Source organism: Accipiter gentilis, chromosome 18 (assembly GCF_929443795.1).
Source record: "Accipiter gentilis chromosome 18, bAccGen1.1, whole genome shotgun sequence".
In the NCBI taxonomy this organism is placed as follows: Eukaryota; Metazoa; Chordata; class Aves; order Accipitriformes; family Accipitridae; genus Astur; species Astur gentilis.
In genome coordinates this window covers 6,143,721-6,167,383 of record NC_064897.1, presented here as the reverse complement: position 1 = coordinate 6,167,383, position 23,663 = coordinate 6,143,721, and the positions used below count along the sequence as shown (strand labels likewise).

At 39.9% G+C, this 23,663-nt stretch overlaps 1 protein-coding gene across 1 annotated transcript in view; it reads right to left on the bottom strand.

The window, feature by feature from the left end:
* Window positions 1-23,663, bottom strand: part of VWF (von Willebrand factor) — a 145,309-nt gene that overhangs the window by 37,070 nt on the left and 84,576 nt on the right. Inside the window, exons 31-37 of the mRNA XM_049822206.1 lie at window positions 19,972-20,115; window positions 18,830-18,994; window positions 16,441-16,484; window positions 11,859-12,036; window positions 8,041-8,261; window positions 6,837-7,029; window positions 5,812-6,153 (exon numbers count right to left, since the gene is read on the bottom strand). Of these exons, the coding sequence (XP_049678163.1) occupies window positions 5,812-6,153; window positions 6,837-7,029; window positions 8,041-8,261; window positions 11,859-12,036; window positions 16,441-16,484; window positions 18,830-18,994; window positions 19,972-20,115 (1,287 nt within the window). The remainder of the gene's footprint in view (window positions 1-5,811; window positions 6,154-6,836; window positions 7,030-8,040; window positions 8,262-11,858; window positions 12,037-16,440; window positions 16,485-18,829; window positions 18,995-19,971; window positions 20,116-23,663) is intronic.

The following is a 23,663-nucleotide window of genomic DNA, read 5'->3' as shown; positions in this document are numbered from 1 at the left end:
TAGTTCAGAGTTTGTGACTGCTGTGAGGTTTATAAAACTTTTTTTCAGTCCCCTGACAAAAAACACTGAAAGAAAATTACTGAATGAAGACCTGAGATCCCAACCAAACAAGCACTCATCAGCTGAACTGTCTACACACACCCTTTTTAGCAGCCAAAGGAAACAGAAATGAAAGGTCTTTAGCATTAACCCTTTTCTGTTTCAAGCCATGCTAAATCCAATTATTTCTGGTTTGTTGGAGTCTATGGTTGTATGTGCAGATAACCATCGTAGTTCAGCAGATGCAGAGGAATTTGAAAAGCCACAGGAACTTGATGGGGAGTCCAGTCTCACCATGAAATGCGTTGGCTAGATTCTGAAAACACAGAAAGGTCTATCCAAGTAAAATAGGAGAAATCACCTGCTTATAAACCTGTACTAGCAGCTACCTAGACTACACTCTCCAGAAAAATTCATTCCCGAAAAACTCATTTCCAGAAACAGTTCTGTAAACAAGGTGCCTAGAGTAAGCACCAGTGCTTATTGCCTGTGACGGTCTCACGTCAGCTCAAATGAATGTGTGAAAATACATCCACAGCACCTATTAAGGTAATGCATCATTTACTTTTTATTCTAGTGTTAGTAAATACACTCAGCACGCTGGCTTTCATCTTGCTTACCTACCACTAGCCTTAAAGCAAATCTAGAAAACCTTCTCTGCACAAAATTAGATTAATTTATTTTAGAGTTTAGTGCTGATGCTTGTCAGCACAGAACCTGGACAGCTCTCAAGCAGAATGAGTACCAATGCTCAAGCCTCTAATGTACTTCATGTAGCATAGCCCCTTCTCCTTCCTCCTCTTTGGCTGGCATTAAGGAGCCAGCTGTGTGAAAATGCAGTGAAGAACCGTGCGCCGGACTCCAGACATACTATCAAAAAGCCTGCACGCCTGTGTAAAATGGCAATTTTTTTTCAAGGAATGAAGAAATGAGGTGGTTACATTTTGCAAAAGAAATATAAATGAGCTCCCATGAATGCCCCTGTTTTGAAGTCACCGCTGTCCTATGGGGCATGGGAATGAGATGTGCATAAGCAGTGTCAAGAGATAGGATAAACTCCATCAATATCTGGAAAATCATCCTAAGCATCCTTTCATCCTACTGGTGCAATGGCAACCAGGTGATTGAGAAAAGCCACCTCAAATACATTACTGCCCTTATGCTCCAGAGATTTGGTCAGGTCCTACATGACTTACAGGTAACTCTGCTTGTTGTATGGAGACTTCTGCCAGAGGTATAGAATGTGAGGAGGCATGAAGGACTCCCAACAATCAGCCTCAGAAACAAGTATTTCAACAAGCCACCCTCCTGGCTGGCATTCCAGCGCTCACCTCAAATGCCTGTTGTTTCAGAATGAAAAGGAAAAGACTTCGGGTACTAGCAAAAGGTGGAAATAAGGCTGAATGCAAGTAATAGAAGAGTAATTATTCTGCCAAATTAGTTTCAAAAATATCTACCTCAAATACTATCATGTACAATGCTGCTATGATCACGTATTGATATTGTATTCTGTTTGTCGGCTCCGTTAAAGCAGTCTTTTCTTTCAAACAGGTAAGAAAATAGTAAAAGAAAAACTGGGGGGGGGACGGGGGGACACAAAGCAGTTTCCTGTAAACCTATGATTTCAAAGGGTCATCTGGTACATTTAAGTATTGACATTTCTTCAGCTTCTTATTTTTTCCTTTAAATTAGAGTCGCTATATTTCTAGTAGATACTGGTTGGGAGAAAATAACATCTATGAGGATCGACAGAACGTGCAAGTCCATCAAAATAAAATAAACCACCTACATTCAGAGTGAAAGATCTAGTGACAGTTTGCACTGGGATTAGCTCTGACTTTGTGGCTTAAACAGAAAAGATAAGACAGAGCACTTTTGGTTAAAGTACTAAATGGATATTTAGGGGAGGGCTGTTTTTCAAGCCTGTGATTCATGGAAAAAGGCACACGTCCTTTCAGGGAACAATGCCACTCCTTTCTTATCAGTAGTATAATTTAGCACAAATTTAGCACCTAGCTAGCTAGCTCCTGAGGTCACACACCACTGTGACTTACTGTCATGTGCAGCCAAAAGGACAGCTAAAACTCCAGAGCTGATGAAGCTGGAATGAATAATGCACCAGGGCCAATAGCTCATCAGCTGCCAGTCAACCTCCCCACATTGCTCAGGCACAGTTTTCTTAAACCTTTAACAGTCTTCTTTTCCCAAAGGAACTTGTTTAGAAGGGTTTTTCCAATGTTCTTGGGAGTGGTTTCAAGGCCACATTAGACCAACTTAGACCAGTGCTGCCATCAAAAGGGGCAGTCTCTTCTCTTCCCTAATCTCCTCACCTCAGCTGCTCTTTCCTGCTGGCACTTTTTTCCTTTTACAACCAGTTTTCACAGCTCACCAAGCAGCACGTGAGGGCTACTGCTAGCACAGCAAAAGGAGCGTGAATGCATGGCTGGAGGTAGAAGAGGAAAACCATCCCAGATCAGCTGAAGGCAGTCGTAAAGCCACCTTGATACCGTTGATTTCCAAGTCATGGTTTAAACCCTTCAGCTGTTAGCTGTTATGGTCCTCACCAGCATGCCTTGCTTACGCAGCGAACAAACAGCAGAAGATAATCTCAGTGTAGCTCCACTCAGCGTAGAGGTGGTTTAAAGGTTTCTCAGATCCCATTGCTTCTCTTTCCTCCTCCTGACCCTCAGTCTTGCTTCTCTGCCAGGCACTGCCCCTCAGTTGAGCAGCACAGACTGTTACGCATTTGTTTTCTAACCTGGACCTGCAAAACAACCCAATGATAGGCAAAACACAAAAGCCTCCAACAACCAGAATGGCTCATGAAAAGCATTGTTTTCAAGCAAAATATTTTTCCAGGAATCCCTGCAGCTGCCGAGTGCCACCAGCATCCTCCTCAAAGAGTCACAGCTTTACTGAGCAGTACCCGCTAGCGGTTTGTTTCATACACCATGCAAGCATCAACTACCTATCTCAATTTAATTCATCTGCGAGCTCGTATTGGCAAGTACCTAGAAGGCAAGTCCACACTGCATATAAATGAGCTTAAAGAGTTGCTGAGAAGCACTCATGGAAACATCAGCATATGAAGATTAACAACTGCTGCTGCTGTCATTTATCTTCTGAGTATTTCTGCTTTCTGAGCAAAATTTGCTGACTGCTACTGTTACTTGAGCTACACAGTTCAAAGCTGACTTGGTCACCTCCACATGAGCTGCCATTTCTTTTGTACCTGCAGAATGAATATATCTCAGTCCATTCATTAGTCACTATATAACCAATCCTATTACCAGGTGAATAAAGCTTCCTCTCCACACAAAGCTGAATCCCAACACGTGTCAATATTAGCAATGCAGCACTTTGTTAGAAATCCCTATGATCTTCACATTGAGATCACGTCCATACTGTTATTGAAGTGGAAACCCTATTCGCCAGGCATTCATTGTGAGGGTGAGCCTGCTCAAGAGGTGCTTATTCTATGCCTCAGGGTTACGTGGCTATCAGAAGGTACAGGCTGCTGCAACTTAAGTCTACATAATCTTCCTCACCGTGCATTCCCACCTTGGAGTAAAGTTTCCTTCCATCCATCGACACAAAGCTGGAGTCTACCAGATAACACTCAACACATCCACCCTCCCAAAAAGAGCCAGGGAAACTCAGGCAGTGGAACCGAATGAGCACCGGATGGAGAACAGGCCCTGTCTTTATCAGATATTCCAGCGAGTATATTCACCCGTCCAGGCAGAGCAGTCAGGAAGGACTTGTACTGCTTGAAATGTCCCAATATGGCATGACAAAACCTCAAATCAAACTCTACAAAAATGACAGGGACTCACTGGAGTGGGGGGAGGGAAGCAAGATATTCCAGAACCATCACTTTGTTATTCAACATGTAGTGGTAGAGCGATTAAGCTGCGCTCTCTATTTAGTCATTAATGTAACCTGTATAATGTCCCTGTAATTGACGATTTTATTTTTGGCAGTTGCACACATGCACCTGCTCGAAGGAAGATGATGATGCTATTGTTAGAACACTAATGACTGTTTTATGCAACTAGTTTTAAAACGGGCAACTCTTTGTCTATCCTTGTACACGCTGTCTAACAAGATGGGAATTTGAAAACTGCAGAGACTTATTAAGGTACTCCACTGACATACAGCCTTGGACATTACAATTTTCAAAGCCTGACTGAAGCACTAAATTTGGAAAATGGCTGGCAATATTCTCCCTCTGTTTTCTAGGACTATACTCCAGACTGTGTTGTCTCAAAAGATTCAGTTTGCAACAGTAACATGTTCTTCAATAACCTATCCTGGAAAGATATTTAAGACACTAACAGGAGGCTCAGGCCAAATTCACATTCTTGACTTGCTATCCCATCACCCCCTCAGTCTTGAGTTTAAAACATGAACAAAACCAAAACATGTACCAAGTTCTTGTGGTATCATGCCTTTAGGATGCTGGTTTTCCACCTCTGAAATGAAAAGTATCTGGGCAGCAAGAGGGAAAGAAAGCACGACAACAAGACCCAACTAAACTGGAGAGGCAGGAGATTCGAAAACCAACTGGGATATCAAGACACTGTATAAGAGGCTAACTGGGACAGAAAATGCCTACATACATACACACCTCAGATACTTGACTAAACCAGAAATACTGTGAGTGTTTCTGAACATCTGTAACCGTCACTGAAGACAGGCTAACAGGAGAAGGTGTAGAATAACGCCACCTCAAGAGTTACTTATTTGTATTTAACTATATGTTGCATTTTTTGCAGATCTTTAGGTATGACTTGTAATCAGGCTGTCAGGAGAAAAGAAAAAAAAACAAACAGGAAGATAGGGCAGAACTTCTTATGTCTGTAAAAATTTAGGGGAGTAGGTATACAAAGCAACAAGCATCTGAATTTAGCACTAGCATGCTTGTCCTGCTTCTATTGGGCTCTGAGCAATTTGCAAGACTCACACCCTGCTATACTGCTTTCTCACAGCACAAAATCATCACCTCCAAAACACAAGTGACAACACAGCCAGAAGGAGAACCAGATTTGCAAAGCAAATTACAGCTGGTTTGATCAGTGTAGCTAGCATGTGCTAGCAAGAAAAGACACCACAGAGAGTGGCCGTTTCCCCATTTTTCAGTGCAGCAGAAGCTTAAAATCACACTGGCTCTTCCATCATGGTCTGAAAGGTCTAGGCTTTGCTTGGAACATAGGGAATTTGTGACACTATTACAGAGTCTTACTTTGTGCCATTATGTGCAGCTACAAGAGTGACAGGCTGGGAAGCAGTTCCACTAGTCCAAATTATGAGCTTCCCTGGCCGCCTTGTACAGATCCTCCAATGTCTGTACCAAAGCAAGGATATCTGCAGCTAAAACTGCCTGGCAGAATCGGAGCAGACTTGGTCCAGACCTGGCCCCACAGTGGTTCAGTGGCTGCAGTCAGGTACTGTCGCATCGCTGTGTTTACCTGTACACGGCTTTCACAGTATTTTTATTTCATAGGTTATCCCTCTAGCCTTGCATAACTACCTTACATTTTACTAGTTAGCAGTTTACAAAGAAACATTTTTTCCATAGCATGCAACTTAGTGGATGACAAACCAGTTATTAGATCTGCAATATGACTTGTATGGGAAACTCGATCTGGAACTTCTGCCCCATTACACAGCAATCAAAAATTAGTGTACACTGACAAGGTGGTCACTGTCATCACCATCGCCAATTAAGACAGTTTCTGTATCAGTTTTAACATAGACTAAACCCCTTACGACAAAACTCAGGTGTTCTCCAGTCTACGCAGACCCCGTTTTCCCTGCAGATGTGAGCGTAGGAAGTTATCATCTCGCAGGCTTCATCCTCATAGCAGCTGGTCTCTGTGCAGGCCTCGTAGAACATGTTGGGGGAGAATATCCTGTGGCACTCTGCAAACCGATCAGAAAGCAGAAAGCGGCAGTGGCTCGTTGTGTGCTCGGAGCATCTGTCTTCTCTACGGATTTCACAGATCTTTCCTGGCTCTTCCACTGTCCAGTTTTGGATAAACACGGTGCTGTCAGAAGTGACAGAGCCATCACGTAATGTGAAGTCGTTGACATGGTTCTGGTCACACACCCCTAGGAGAGGGAGTAAAAGGAAAAGAAAAAGCCTGGATACAGTCAGCAATAAAATAAACCTAGAGAAAACAAGCACAGGGCAGACAGAGCTGGTTGGGGCCACTTGGTGAATGCCAGGGGGAAGAGGAATGAGTGAATGATATTCCTCATGGCTATTAGCAGTAGAGGCATAAAACCTCTAGGTCTTGTTTCCCATTTCCTCATTACAGGAGGTATACGTTATGCCACAGAGGTCTAAGCTATACAATAGATTATACCTTTGAGGTTACCATAGAATTAATTCTCCCAGGGAGTAGTACCCCTCACAAAACATTCACCTTCACTGCAAACAGAAATGTATATGTAAGAACCTAGAGTTAAAGCCTCCATCCAAAAAAAAAACCAAAAAAAACCAAAAAAAAACCAAACCAAAAAACCCAACTGACCTCCTTGAAAAGGTAATGTGAAATAAGTAAAACATGAGAGATGTCCAGCCTATTCTTTCTAAGGTATTACTGGGAGTCAATGGGCTGTTACATTGATAGCCAATGTAGAAAAACCTACATAGATTAGCAATGGGCCAACAACAGGGGATCAGTTCAGCCAGAAAATTTACAGGTTCAGGGCCACACAAATTACAATAACATAAATAGCAGTTCAAGTCCAAGTAGGAAGCTGTTAAAATTACTAGCTTTCAGACTTACCACAAAGTCCTTGTGTTCCTGAAGAAAAGCTCTTTGAATTAAGTTTAAGAATAAATTCATTGTTTCTTGGAGTGAATGTGAGATTATGTCCAAGATGGGAGAACTTGATTTCATGCATTATTGCTCCATAGACAGTGACTTCAAACAAACTGCTAGAATAGGGGATATGAACCCTTTCACCATTAACAGCCACCTGTTTTCAAAAAGGCAAGATCATCACGTCAGTTCTAGAAAGCAATTAAAATCAAGCCAATCTTACAGTTGCAACATATTTTACTTCACAAGTACTTCAAGATCCAGCTGAATCTGGACATAAGAAACAATTTTGCAAGCTGAAACTTTCTCTTGATTGTAAAAATGTACAGAACTAATTGACCTTCATTCTGTTTATTGTATGAACAACTCTTTCAACATTTTCCCATATGAGTGCATAACTTCCTTCAGCATCATGTATTCACAGACTAGCAATCTAATGCCATGAAGTTAAAAGGCTGCCTACAGACCCTGATTATCAATAAAACTCAGTGAAAGTCAAGGCTGTCCATCACCATGCAGAACTGCGTGCAGGTGTTTTGGTCCATCCTATTCTGCTACACGAGTCAGAAGAGATCACCTTTGCAGGCTAGCCAACTCCTGTATGTCTGAGGAACCCAGAGACTGAAGAATGTGTCATATTGAATTTGACTACTTCTTTGCCTACAAAATAGATGTAATACATACTAAGCTGCCCTCTCTTCTAACGCTGAGGTCCGTCTGCAAACAAGGTAAGAACCAAATCCCTAGCTCTTCAACTAGCCAGTCACGCATAGACTTGTGAAGAACAGACTGCTCTCCCATCCACCAAACGATAACATTGTGTAAAGGACCTCTGCCAAAAGAGGAGAATCAGAGTGCAGTATGTCCTGTCTATAATCCCTGCCTTTCTGGCAGAAGTGTCAGGGAGATGTTGCCAAATCCCATGTTCTTGACATTGTCACACCAGCACAACAGGGAGAACAAGAGGAGAAACGTGTCTGGCTTGTTATGCGAACATCGATTATATCATGAAATTGAAATGAGGCATTTGCTCAGAAGCCTAAGAATAGGCTGCAAGGGGAACAGAAACTGGATAAAGGGAACAAATCTGTCCTCTCTGTCCTCGTAACCTGAAAGCTATAGCATTAGCAGAAAATGCACAGATCACTTCACTGTGGTTATAGCTTACTGCCATGTCACTGAAGAGCTGAACAGATACACCACGATGTTTCACTTCAATGGAGTCCATACAGTTCATCTTCGGTGTTGCTTTGCACGGTCCTTCGTGGAGGAGAACTTCAACATCATGTTGCATGTCTCGAAACAAGGTGTAGGAGCAATTGCCAGTCAGCTTAAAATTCAGGCCATCAAAAGTGACAATATGTCGAGATGAACTTCCTATACAGACACCTGCAAGTCAATGAAGAAAAAAAAAAAAAAAAAAGAAAAAAACATATAAGCATTCACTTTTGTTCAAATTAAACTATTTCTTCACAATTGTTATGGGCATGTGGAACCAATTAATTGAGAAAGCTAGGAAGGTAATGAATTGCAAATGCTGAAGCAAATCATTGACAAGAAACTTTGGTAAACGCTTCATCACGCAGGGTTTTTTTAAGTATCTTTGTCTGGAGCAATTACTATTACAAAATATTTAGATAAACTTATAGGAAATCCCTTTTAATGTGAATAAGTTTCATGCAATGTGATTTATTAAATTTTATATGAAAAAAAAAGAGCAGGGAAAATCCCTTCCCCCTCTGTAGAAAGACTATAACATACTTATTTTTTAATTTTTGCACTGCACTTTTATTATGGTATTGTTTTTTATTCTGTACAGTATTATATTTGAAAGAAAATAACACTACTTCATTCTTATCAAACACGTCACAAGTCGATAGAAGGGGACTTTTTTTTCAGATGGGAAACAGGTAAAGGGCAGACAAATATTGTGCAGACAATAAACCAGTGGTCAACTGACAGCTCAGTGTCCTGGTCATTGGGTTATAAACACTTCCTTGTCTTCACAAACTGGAAAACAAGGCAGATTATAATCTCACAAGTACCAAAACAAAATCTGAGCAAAAGGATGCTTCTGACTCACGCATTTTCAAATCTTTTGCCTAAGGATAATAAGGACAATAAAAGCAATGTCAGATAAACATGCTGGAAAATAATTCTCCTTGTTAATAATTCAGCTACTTGGCTTCTAACTGAGATTTGAGAATAATCTGTTTCCCATTTATTGACCTTCAAACTTAATTTCCCAGGAAAAATATCAAACAGCAACTTGTGCTAAAACAAAAAAAAACAAACAAACAAAAAAAAAAAAAAAAGAAAGCCTATCTTGTATACTATCAGGTACGCAACTGTCAAGAGATACATCCCTTTGGAGGACTGGAGCATCTTCAGATGTTCTACTGTACCTGCTTACAAAGTTCATGTATAAACAGCAATGTAACAAGTTAGCAATAAAACATTTCTCAACCTTTTTTTATTCCTGGACATCTAAAAAAACCTAAGGATAATGGGAATTCCTTTACATTTCTCACAGGTATTCTGTAGCACAAAATGTATTCATGCAATCCATTTAAGTGTAGTCCAAAACCACCCAATAACCATGAATCACACTTTGCAAATCATGTTACTATAAAATTTGTAACTAGTTCAGCAAGCAAGCACCTTTATGGTTTAACTCCCTCTGAACTCAGTTACATGACATAAGAAAAACACATTTTCAAGTACTTCCTCTTTGCAAAAGCATTTGTCGTATCATCTGCACTGTCAAGCAATCGCTTGAAAGTGTGCTTTAGCTCTCTAAATAACTAAATACTACTTCGCTGAATCACGAGAGTCAATCAGGCATGTACTGCCACGCTCCTGCAGCACAGATTGCCTAACCAGCCTCCATCCATAACAGCAAAGAGATGCTGAAGCACGCTGACCTCCTACTAAGCACCTACTTTGCTCTGCCCATCTCTCAAGTTTACCGATTGCTGTGAGTTTTGGCTCTGACTACAGCACAGAGGGCATCGCAATCAGCCTTCCCACCGGCTACGGATGTTGCTTTCGTTGACACAGCATCGCCCTGGTTTCACTGAGTAGTCGTTGAAACGAGGGTACTTTACCTGTGGGGTTTTGACCAACTGGGTGGGATTGGGGACTTTTTATCCTCTCCTATAACATATGAAAACTTACTACTTTTCCCCTCACAAGCTGTACCACCTGGGGGGGGGGGGGGGGGGGGGGGAATTAAATTTTGGGTACCATGGCTCATTAAATCCATAAAGAGTTAAACAATTGTTAGCTCATGTTAAACAGCAGCAATCTCAGGTTAACTATAGGTCTTTGCATGATAATTAGCTAACAGTACAAATGGTAACTTTCATTTCATCCTTTCAGAAATTCATTATGAAGACAGGTTTTGAATGCCAAAAGTAATGCTTTCATATTGCTATCGATATATTTAGGATCAAGAAAATTATTACAGATGCACTTTTTATGGGTAGATATCACTACGAGCATCTTTTAAATATTATAAAATATTCATGATTATTCAACTAAAAATCTTTTTACCTTTTTGAAATGCTTGTATCAAACCAGAACTGTTAGCTTTAAAGGGTTTGGATAATCAAATGTGCTTTTAAAAAGTGCTGAAACCTAGGGCGTTAAAGTTTTGGATGTCTAACAGTTCAGGCATCAAAATCTAGCTACCCAGTGTAGGTATTTCAAGCAGTGCCCTGAAGAACTTGTTCTTAAAACCACCAGTTTGTCAGAGGACATTTTAAATTGAGATTATACGTTATGAAGAAAAGGTATATATTGGTTCTGATTTACTTTCTAAAAGTAATCACATGACTTTAGATATAAGCCCAATTTTCAAAATTATGTTGGGGAGTACAGTCCCCTAAGCTCCATTAAAGCCAAAGATATTCGGGCTCTGAACAGGATTTAAATGCTATAACACCTGATTGGGCTGTAGAAATGCATTCTTTTGTATAGCTACAACCTTTAAGAGCTACTGGAGCTGATCTTTTTGACATTTAATTCAAAACAAACATCTTGACTAATTTGTATGGAAATCAAGCATATGACTACAGTGCATTTCCCATGGAAAGGAGGTAAGGCTCAGTCCCCAAACTCAGGCTGAGGTGTACCAAAAGACCCAGCGGCTGAGCCTATTCCTCGTTCCCCCACAAAGTGCTCTTCCCCTTGACTTCATGCAACCAGGCGTCACTGCCTCCTTTACCCCGGACCGCCTTCATTTCACCATTGCCAGAGCATCTGTCTGGGCATGGAGGTGAACTGGAGGTTCCAGCTTGGGTTTTTTTGCTTGAAATCATCATTCTTCCTCCCTCAAGTCTTCCCTTCACATATGTGGGATTTTCCTAAAGGGTCTCATTTTTCAGTAAATGGATCACCAGCCTCAGGGCTGAACCCCTCTGCCCTGTAAATGCGAGTGGGTGCACTTAATTTCTGTTCTTGTCACCTCAGCCAAGGTACTAATCACACAGCAGTCACCATTTCTGCTCAGATACTCAATGTGAGATTTTATGGAAGGAGGAAGCATTTTTTTATTGTTGTGTCTTTAATTTGTGTGCTTGATTGAGGTTCTGCCAAACCCTCAAGCCTAGAGGTGGACCAAGAATACATCACTTGCTTACAGCTTGCGAAATAAATTTCTGTTTTCTTCCATACATCCTCCTTCCCAGTTCACACAGCTTTGGAAATTGAGCGTGAGATTCTCTGATAAAACACTGTAGATACGCTAATGCAAAAAATAAGCTCGCAGCGGTCCTGAACTTGCATATAGCATCACACATTTAGGCATCAGTAAGGCTTTCATGCTCCTAGCTGTTTTCTTAACCAGTGCACAGCATCAGTTCCCCCCACTTCAATCATCTTTGATGTGTACAACAACTGAAGAGCTCCATTCAGCATTACATTTCTGATAAACATTTCAAGCGATGGGGAGGGACAGGCTTACGTGCAAAGATAGATACTCACATGGACACATCCATCGGCAGCCACAAGTTTCTTCAACCTTGACAGCAGGAAGATTGCTGTGACATACTGGTTTTGGCATCCTCTCACAGTTAATTTGGTGACTCTCCAGAACTGTGTAATCTCCTGGAAAGCATGTCACAGTGTGGCACTGGTCCGGTAATGTCCATTTGTCACCAGGCTAGATGGGGAGACATGGATATTTAATAATTGAGAAGAACATGGGCGGAGGGGAGAAAAATGCAAAACTTGGCTGCTGTCACGATCCTACAGCTAGCAAGTAAAGTGACACTGACAGCAGTGCTACTCAAATTAGCCTTGGATAATTAAATAATAGAATGCAGTGTATTAAGGACTTCATGAGGATGAGAAAGTTTAAATTAGCAACACTGTAAGAAATAGACTCTGAAATTCCAAGCGCAAGATAAAAGCCTAGAACAGGAGATGTTTTATTACAGCAGAATGAAGTATCTGGTACTCCATCTATTGTTAGCTTAGCCATCCTACAGCATGCATGAATAGCATAGTCAACAAAGAATTCCCCTTAGCTTTTCTTTAAATGTCAAAGCCTTTAGTTTTCATAAGCCATAAAATTATTTTAGAAAGAGCTCTGATCACAGATGGTCATGGTACAGCAGGAATTAACAATATTTATTCCAAGCTAGAAAGGCATGGAATACTCTAGTTATTCTATCCACAACTCCAAAACTTTAAAACAGTTCCTCCCTTCCCGAAGGGAAATTGTTCCTTTACCAGATTCCTGTCGTTAGATATGCATAGTGGTTTTGTAAAATTAAAAACAAAATATAAAATATATTCTCATCTTTTAAAGGACAGTCTAAATTTTAAGGCACCAGGAGTATATACTACCAAATGACAGAGAAATAGATGGGGACACAATCTGGAATATCTCAAGATTCGTATCTGCAAAAAGCTGAGCTCTCTGGCCCCAGTCCCGCAGAGCTCTAAAGTCCATAAATAGGCTCAATGAATTTCAATATAGAGTGTTTATCCCTGAGGTCTGCATTCCCAAGAATATCCCCAAATGTGGGAAACAGCCCTTTTCAGACCTATCTCTACAGAGGTGAGTCCAGAAGCACTAGTAACAAGAGACAGTGGTTCTCTGATCTGGATTTCTTGATAATCACAGGCAGAAACGTGGCAAAGAAAAGTTGACTGCTATTGAGCAAGGTCATCTCCCATCCTCTCCTTTTCAGCTTACCCATCGTTCCCATGAAAGAGAAGAGCAAAGTGATAAAATACTTAGGTAACCATAACATAATTTACAGACTATTCTTGGCATTAATGTGCAAACCAAGAATAGTGATGTGAAAGTATCTGAGCTATGTGATACTGTCAAGTCTAAAAGAGAACTGCCAGATTTGCAGCCATGAAAATTTACATATTAAATACGTTAATTTACTGGACCGGCTTTGTATGTTTCAGGACTTTGAAAAAGGCAACTTGTCCTGAAAGTGGCTTAATACTTTCCAGGCTTGTGAGCCTAGAGGAAGCTGTGAAAAAAAGTAACATGAGGAGCTTTAAGTATGGAGAACATATTTAGATAGGAAGAAATAGAATGGTTTTTAATTATAGTTGTCTCGCCTACAACTCATTGAAAGTGGAGCACCTGGAAGGGTACATATACAGCTGCGCAAGTCTGGCAAAGGACCCTCTGGCTTCCATACATATTTAATTGTTTTTATTTCACTCCTTAACAGAACATCTATTGGAAAACATCTAAGAGCTGGACAAGAAAAGCAAAGCACAGGACATTAAAACAAAAATATCACTTGAAGGATCCAAAAAAGCCAAGAATGCTGGTGCAGAGGAAAACACAGGGACTCTGAAGACAAAGAAAGCCTAAAATCCCAATTGATATGAAATCGTAGGAGTAAAAATAGGACAGAAAGGAAAGCAAAAGCAGAGGTTTCTAAATCGTGAAGGATAAGTCTGCTGAAAGTGATGAGCCTGCCAGCACACCGGAGGAAGCCTCAGACTTCCTCTCCGAGGGAGCTCTGAACCTACGGACCTGGACTCGCAGACTCTTTCTCTTACAGCGCATCTGCAGGAGAGCGAGCCACATGCCTCGACCAGCTTCACCAGCTGGCACCTTTTAATTTAGTCAGGGGTTTGGTTGGTTGGTTCTTCTTCTCTGAACCAAGCGCTGAACAATACGCCAGTAAAGTCATGCTACGGAAACAGTTAGTTTAGGAATGTGGGTTTTACCACCACATGTAGACTAGAAAACGCAGAAGATCGCCATACAGATCACTTCATGATGAAGTGCTACCACTATAACACAAGTACCTACACTTCTATCATCACCATTATGCCTGCTTAAAAGCACCAAAACAAGACTACTGATGAAAATTAACTACATTTAAAAAACCCTTAATCTATCACAATCCTTCACATATTCTGTCAGCTGGCAAGTTCAAATATTAAAACAGTGGTTCTTTCCACAGCCTGTATTTAGCATTATTGGAACTCCTTGCCACTGGATTTGGCAAGTACTAAAAACTGACGTGGATTCAAAGAATGACTGAACAAATTCATAGAGGAAAAAACTATTGAGCACTATCAAACACAAAAAGGTGCCACTCACAGCTCAGGCTGTCCCTGAGGCACAAATTGTTCAAGGCTAGGATAGTTCAGGGAATTTTCATATATTCTTACTTACGTTCTTCCCTGACTTCTTTTATTGGCCACGTAATACAGGGGTTGGATGGACTGATCTTCCACCCTTCTGCTACTAACAGTGACCTTACCCATGAATCTTCCTTCGACAGTCATTTCCAGGGTAGAAATAATAACAAAAATAATGTAACAAATCATATCACTCACGATACTGATAGGATTTAGGCTGAGATTTTTGATCCTGAGAACTCCGATTTCTTTGCAAACTACAAGAGATCAGTTCCCACAATCTCCAGGTGCATGACAGACATCCCGCTTGGGGAACTGAGCCTCCTGCAGTAATTCTCAAAGTAACGCCTGAAATATTACGGATCTGATGTAAGAGCCTGTCTTTTCTGACTTAGGAAAGAGCCTTGATTCTTCATCCCCATGGATTTGTGAACTACGCTGGAAGAGGGTAACAGGCCAACGTTGGCACGTTACTGCCATTGAGGCAGCAGAGGAGTTCAGAGCGTGGGGGCAGAACACTTCCACAGTCTCCTGTGGGAACCACAGGATGCTCAACAGCCTGCTCCAAAAGGCAATGGCTACCATGTTGGCAGTGTCTTCTAAACCCCATTTTTTCTGGCTGACAGAAAAGGTAACACAAAATCCCCCTAAAGGCTACAATTTGAAAGTGTGGTTCATTTTTATATGGACTAGAGCCTGCCTTCTTTTCTTCCAAAAAACATTTGAGCCAGAATGGAAACTGTGTTTTAAGTTTACCACCAAAAAAATGAAGCCTCACATGTCTGAAATTCACGTTTAGCCTTCCCAGCACTTATCTACATCTACTGTATCTCCTTCTAGGAGCCCAGAGGCCTGGACACATGCAATTCAAATGAATAAACAACAAGAATCTGATCATTTTTTTGGTTTCAATTAAGAAAGTTTTCCAAGTTTAGTTTTGGTTTGTTGTTTTTTTCTTAATTAGGTTGTCAACCTCAAAGCTACCAAGTTATACTTAGTGTCTGATCTAGCGAAAGCCTTTCTGTGTTCTGACAAGCTGACCAAGGCCAACCACGTAAGGCAGCTTTGATATATTTCCTGCGTCTAGACAATTCATAAGCATTTCTTTATTAGTCACATCCTTCCTTACAGTCATGTCTTCACAAGGGAAAAATCAAAGGAATATTTTTAATGTACTGGAAATTCAAGATAAATCCTAGGGTAGAACTTATAACTGACCCCTACTAGAAAACATGTAACAAGCTTATGTTAATATTTTTAAACGCATGAAGTATCATATGCACTCAAAAACCTTGGCATTTCACCTGAGATGAAGGAACTGAACCATTTATAACTCCTATATCATTCCTTTCTTAGAGCAGATCACTTTTGATACATCGGACAGGTGTACTAACATTTCTGAGCATTTTCTCAGGATTAATAAAAGCTTTTCTGCAAACGAAGACTAAGAACTTTGATTTCATTACATAAGAGATGGTTTTCCCTAGAGAGTTGCCTATCACACAATAATTATCTTCCTATAAATTTTTCATAGGATCAAGGTACTTGTATTTTTAGCAGAAGGAGGGGGTCAGGACAATTACATTGCCTTGCCCTGTACATGCACCTTTATTTTGGCCATGTCTAGCTTTCCCAGAAGTTCTTTCACCAGGTGATGGAAATACTTTTTTCTTTGTCAGGGAAGACACACTGTCACAGGTTCTGGCTCTGCACTGCCTTCAATAGTATTCAACACACTGCAAGATCAGGTGTCGTTAGAGGAAGTCTCCTTTGTGCAAAGTTATCCCATCAGTTCAAAAGCTAACATTTTCCTCCTAAAAAGAATTCTTAATATTGTCCAACACATTTTGTTTCAGATTATCTATGAAGGTATTCATGGTCCAGCATGAACTTTGTAACTTGAAAGCCAGGTGGATGACCCATGCAATACACTTACTTTCTTTCTGTTTCCATCCTCATCTATACATTCTCTGACAGGATCTGAAAGAGAAAGAGACATCTTTTAGCCATCTCACGCCCTTATCCAGCCTTATAAGTGGTGGTCACCAAAATACAGATTGCTTACTAAAAAATGTGACTTAGGCTGCAAGAAGGTTTTTTTGCACTAGAATGTGAGAATCCCTACCTGAAGACTGAGGCATTTGTCCAAAGTGTACAAAAGTCAAAGAATGCATAAACTTTGTTCCTTCTAGTATTACCTGACTTCTGCAATGACACTGGTCCCAAAATACCCTGTGAGCAAGTAGGCTGTAATTCTACAGTGCTCCTTGTACTGACATAGAGCTCTACCCAGACAGTACATAAAAGAAGATCGTGGTTTTAGCTCTGAGGCAGGGTCCAGCCTTCCTTCTGAATCTTGTGATGAATTGAGAATATTTCTGGTAATTAGCAGGTAATGAGAATTTATACACCCATGCACACACACACACACATTTATTAAATGCAGAAAGATAAATACACCAAGTAACCTCAAGATAAGATTTGTCAGCAACTAGCCTAAGTATGAAAATATCTGCAATAAGAATACTCAAATTCAGTTTCCTAACATTCAGATATTACTGTGATAAGCAGTTTTTTATATAATCAGTTAGGTGGTCACAAGGCACCCACTGAATTGCAGTTGCTATGTTTATGTGCTCTCATAACACACCTAAAGATATATGGAAAGTAATTTCATGTAAGTCCTATGGCATGACAATGTGATAAGCACGTGTCTAGGAAATTAAAACACTGACTAGCAAGCTCTTTATATAATACTATACTTTGCTAGCATATATATGCTCCATGCTCTGTCTTTTCCAGGATAAGTAATGCATTTTGAAAGCATTTAGGAAATCTTTTAAACCTTTTTAATAGTATTATTTTTGGTACACTTCCATACATAAAGTAAGACTCCCTCCGTACAAGAAATCCAACTGTATGAGTCTGGAGGGGAAAATTACACTTTACAGATTGTAAGAAACTTCAATAAAACAAAAACAAACAACAACAACAAAAAAAAAAAAAAAAAACAAAACCAAACACACACACACACAAAAAGATGACAGTTTCCCACCCCGTAGCAAAGGCTTTATCATCAGCAAAATTTTTCAGATTTACGTGTCTAATATAAGATACCTATCATTCAAGTTTTTGAGCACACACTTTGTGCTGTTGGAAAAGCTTTCATAAAAATACAAAGCTTTCACCTCTAGTACCAATAGGTTATAGCACAGATTGCAATAAGAAAGTAGTTACTAGCTTCAAATTCCTGCTCCCTATCCTGTATCTTGGATCAATGTAATTTAGGGCAAGAAAATCACATATTTTACAGTGAGAGGAGAGGAAATGCATCTTTAAAAGCTTATTTTAAAAGAAAAGAAAGAAAATGGCAGCTGTTTAAATCTAGAAAATGGCAGCTGTTTGATGCTCTGGAGAGATTTTAAAATGCCAGAAGTGATCCCAGTGGAGACTGATCGGATATCTCTAAGCTGGACTGTGCACACTCTGCAACTTCCTCATTCTTAGTGGTACTTGGCTCTGCAAAAAAGTCCACTTATTTTAATGGAGACGTAACTAAGCCCTAGTAATGCTGGTAAAAACCTGTACAATGACTAACACAATGAGATAGTGGTTTGCAGAGAGGACAAGTAGATGCTATTGTAATAGAAATAACAACACCACGAATAATGAATATCTATATACACACAGACCAAGGAGGCAAAAGCAGTAAAACAATGACCAGAGTTGAAGCAAGTTTCCTTACATGGGGGGAATGGCTATCTAGAAATAAATGAATGTTTAAAATATTTCATACCTTTTTTTCCCCCAGTATTTGTTTTCCTGGAAAAGTTAATTCTTTCTTATTCTTTTTTTCCTGACCCTTTGGCTGAATTCTTTGTAGACATACACATAACAATGCTTAGGTCTGTGCAGAAAAATAGGTATGGAATCTTTGGAATCTTTATTCACAACTAACTTGTAACATTTCTGAAGCATGCCCCCATTCATTTGTGACAGCTTGAGCTTTCCTGGTGTCCTTCAGTTAATGACCAGCCCTGATTATTAATAAGATGATAGCTTGAAAGTTCAGGCCTAAGCAGTTTTAAATATCTTGCTGAAAGTTGGTGGATTAGAATAGCAGTTGGCTACATGCTGAAAGGGCTCAGATTTTATTACACCTAAGTGATGGTGGGGTCTATGTTAGCATTTGTGATGACTGTCGGTGAAAAACTATCAAACGAGCACTGGGCTGACTTCTCAAATCAAGAAAAAGCACTCTGGTTTTGGAATTTCAGTTTGGGGGGTTTGCTCCAGTTATGAGGCTACTACTATATTGGACTTACCCATGCACACTTTGTTGATAAATTCACTATTCAATGTAATCATAGTGGATAAGTCTTCAAAATTCTGAAGCTTCATGATTCTGTTCGCAGCTGATGGTCCAGTCAAAGTTCTCAGTTGCTCTTCATCATATCTGTTCCCAACCCCAATTGGAAACAGGGATACCCCTAGGAAAAGAGAAGAAAAGGTTTTAAGCGGGCAATGCACAGGAGAAGGAGGTCTTTGCTGTTGTATTTTTTCATTTGCTTTTTAGAATAAAAGATCTGGGAAAACTTTTTTCCCCCAACAGTTAATTTTCATGTATTACTTGCATCACTCCCTCCACATAGGCTAAAGGCAATTAAGGGCAGAAATGGTTATGCTCTAATCACAGTGTTAGCTAAGATGAGCTCCATTAGTCCCAAGCATAATATAATCATGCATAGTCAACAAAATGCAGCTGCAGACTTAATAACACCACCTTCACTTTTTTCCAAATGTAAAAAAAACCTCAATATGTTGTTTTCTTTCTTCAGTTACATGGCAATTGGATTATTTTCAAACCATTTAATTAAAAAAAAAAAAAAAATAGTTGATAGTTGTTATTTAGTCCATGTTTATTCAATAGCTCCCAGAGCAACCTACAAAGGAAGTCAATGTTCCTCAGCTGAACACCTGAGGAATCTGAGGTACAGAGACTACAGCCAGAAAACTTGAAGAAAAATCATGCAGAACACATTGATAGCAAAAGCATATTCCTGTATAGGTCAGTGCAGAATCTGATCACATCCTCTATTTATTATTATTGCAGTGAACCTTTCAAGATGCACTGTACTGCAACAGTATTGAATTTATAATATTAGAACACATTTCTGTCATCCCTATCTAGCCACAGGACCTTGGAAAATGATATGCCACTAATTTATGAAACCTATAGAAGCTGTTTAGCTTAAATTGCAGATTGGTCCTGAATTTACTGGTAATTCAAAGGCATCTTCCCTAAGGCACGTTTTGTTCAGGCCTCTTTCTTACCAGAACATAACGCCCTGTGAGTTCTGAACTTACATGAACATACCAGTGCCTTAATTTTTCATCCTTTGTTCTACTGCATTACTTAAAAACCAACAACTCTGCTTAAAAATAGTGACAGCAAAACAAGATTTACTGTTTATTCTTGCAGAAAGCGCAGCAGCCTCCACAGTGTCTTCTGATCTCCCCGACACAATGACTATCGCGACCTTTGATGCGCTGGGTCTCCCTCCGTGGGATTCCGACATTGCATTCTGAACTACAAAATCAATGGCTTTTCCTAAGAAGAAAAGAGATAAATGAGAGAGACAATAGAAAACTCACAGGAGACTATAAAAATAAATCTTACGTTGTATTAGTAGGTTATAGAGTACTGCAAAATACTATTTCTTGAAGGACTTTTAATGTCTGCTTTATTGCTGCTACATGAAAGATTTTGGCTATTAAGAACCTACCAGTACTATCAATACATCCCAACACAGGAGGGCCATCCTTAGCTCCGCAATCTCTGAAGTGATGGGAATTTTACTACCTTTCCCTTAGCCTCGAGGATAAAGTTACACTCCTCACTTTAGTAGTTACCTTTTCCAGAAACGTTACCATTGCATTACACAAAAGGAAAAAGATATTGTAGAATATGTACTTTTTCACAATTGCAGAACAACAGTGACATCAAGTGGCTATCTGATCTACAACTTCACACCATCCTGAACTGCACACACAAGTTGCTTGGCTCCCAAAGATCTAATCCTTCCCTAATTTGATCAACCTTTTCTATGGGTGTGACAAGTGTATCTTGCCTCCCTCCTACCAGCAACCTCTCTGAAATCTAGACTCAGACTAACCCAGAATATAACTGGGCAATCCATATTAAAAAAAAAAAAAAAAAAAAAAAACACAACAAACAAACATACAAATAAACAAACCAAAACTACAAACCAAACCCACAAAACCCCACAAAACACACGAAGAAATCCTACCTTAGCTACCAAATCACAAACTGGCAAAAATGGGTAGCTGCTGCACTTTCATTTAACATCTGTGAACACTCAGGCAAATTTTTGTTCAAAATCATGACCTCAGCAAGAGAGCACTTTGCTCGTACTTGTATTTAGATATGTATTTGCACAAATATTTATACTGGGAATCATGATATGCAGCTTTCTTAAAAGCTTCTTTGGGCTTGGAAGTTATCAGGTTAGGAAGTAGAAATGATACCGTGTGACTGATGTGACATTCAGGGCAAACAGTGAACAATGAATAACAAATACTCAAAAGAATTGTTCCTCTGAGTAATCTGCAGTAACAGTGGAACAGAAATACGTTTGCCTGAGGAAGTCACTGAACAATTTTAAATATCAAACACATTTATAAAACACTGGAAGTCAGATCATAAGATAAGTCACCAGCACACCCCCAGAATACCTTAGCACACCTGAACGCTTTGCACTTCGTATCTTCTTTCACTGTTATCACCCACTCTTTTTCACTTGTAGAAGCAAAGATCCTTTTCCCAAGCTGCTACAAGCATGGACAACCTCTAGGAAGCTCACTTAGCACTTTGACTATTGATAACGCGGCAACAGCAATTGGAAATTCTATAAGGCTTACATTAGGGTTTCAGGAAGAATTTACCCCTTGGAAGAATCTAGGTATCTGGAAAAAGCCCAAATGTTTCCTTTGCCACAGTACTGGTTTGGAGGTGACATTCCCTTCTCAACCACTGTTGCTTTCCCCATCCTTTCCTGTTGTCCCATACACCTTAGAGTCCCTGACTGACAGCCTCATATCCCCTTCCACCTCCAGCCACCTCTTCTTCCCCGTTAGCCCATTATCACTATCTCCTTAGCCTCATCTTCATGTGTCATCTTTCCACAGAGATGTCCACAACTAAAGAGAAGAGTTGGGACCCACCAGGAACTGCTGCCAGGCCCTGTCAGACCTACTGCAGCAATAGGATCCACATCAATTTCTCCTTCTGCAAGCTTTCATCTGTCACAGGCCGCTACCACCGCTAGCAATCGCCTGTCTAGAGAGGGTCACGTATTTTCCCAAGCACTAGTTTTCAAATAGAAAGGTGCATGTTTGTTTAAATCAAAATGCTTTTTGGAAATGTCAATTATGATCAGAAGAAAAAAAGAAAAAAAGGAGAAAAATCAACAGAAAGATTTCAACAGAATTTAAGAACAAAATGGCTTGTTTCTCTTCTGTTTCTTGATATGCAATGATTATCTTTTTAGTTCTTCCAACTGTGTAGATTAATTTCATTCCTATAATTTGATTTTCATTCCCACTATAATTCTGAATTATATTTTACCTATGAAATGAAAGCACTTTAGAATTTCTGTCCAGTGAAAGCCTCAAAATTTTGAATGTTTTTTCTATTTGCAACAAAAAGTATTTGAAAATATCTTTATTAGTTGGGTGATGGCGATTCCATTTCACAAACTGCTATTCTTGACCAGAAAAATGAACCAACCCCAGGTATTGACTCGTGTCCTCTACAGCTGTCTCACAGTCATTGCTACAAATGGGTTTGTTGTCCAGTAGTTACTCTATATGTCTGCAGAGGTAGATGTTAGATGCAGAATGGCATGTTAGCTATAATAACTAAGGGATAAAACAGAATACTGAAAATTAATATGACTATATTCCAATCCCTGTGATTGCTTCAGGATGGTCACTGTGCCAGAAAATTGACTCATTTCCCTTTTGTCCTATAAATAATTAATAAAAAAGTATTTCAGGTTTTAACTTTCAAATATTTTAGGTTAAACTTTTGCACAGTAAGAATCACAAATGATTTTTCATTCATTTGTGAAAAGTACTTGGAATTTCTGTGTTTGTCTTTTTTTAATGACCCTTTGACTTTTGCGTGGTTGGTGTGGTCACCAGGTGTTCCAACTCCATTTTCCTTTCTCCTGTTAATTCTGAAAATTTTCAGAAACTTCCATACATATCTGTAAACTGGAAAACCCATTACTTTTATAATTTCTAATAAAAGAAATCAAGATCCATTGTAATAGAACCAGGGACTATTTCAAAGTTCCCTCAAAACAATTACTCTATTTAATGCATGGAAAATTTGTTTTAGTGTACTCAAAACTCTTTGGATTTCTCCCCTAATTTTGAAGCCAACTTTAGAGAAAAGAGCCAGGTGTCTGAAGACATGATCAAATGAACACTTTTGTCCTGCTAGAGGGATTCAGAAAGTCACCATCCCAAGCTGGAAGCTGTCACTTCTCAGCTATTTGTCTCTACGTCTCACCAGGGAGGGAAATACCAAACTCCTCAGAGGACATGATAAAAGAAACACTGACTGCTAATAAACCAACCAACTTGAACATATTCTTACTACTAGATTGCAACGTAACAGCAATCTGCCATTTTCATATCAATAAAGGAAATTTTAAAAGTTTAGAGTAAAATAAATATCACCAAGCACGAGGCTATATGAAGGCTGGAAAGAGAGTGCACAGCATCTTGGACATAATTAAACTAGCTTTACAACGACCAGGTCTGAGCCTTTATGGCTTCAGGCGTTACGAGACCACCTTGTGCCTTGTACACCCCTTCAGCGGCTGACATCTGGGCCACCGCTGCTGCTGGCTCCACTCCAGCTTGCTCTGACCTAGCTACATACTTTGCAAATGCGTTTCTGGCTGCATTAGTGCCGTAGCGAGCTGCTGGCAGAAGGAAGGGTCCGCTCCTTGGGTGTACCAGCTGGGCATGCCCTCCCAGTCCCCTCCAGTCAGCACTGCTACCCACCGGCCATGCAGCTAGCTGCCTCAGGCAACTCACCACCCAAAAAGCAACCCTTCTAAAAAA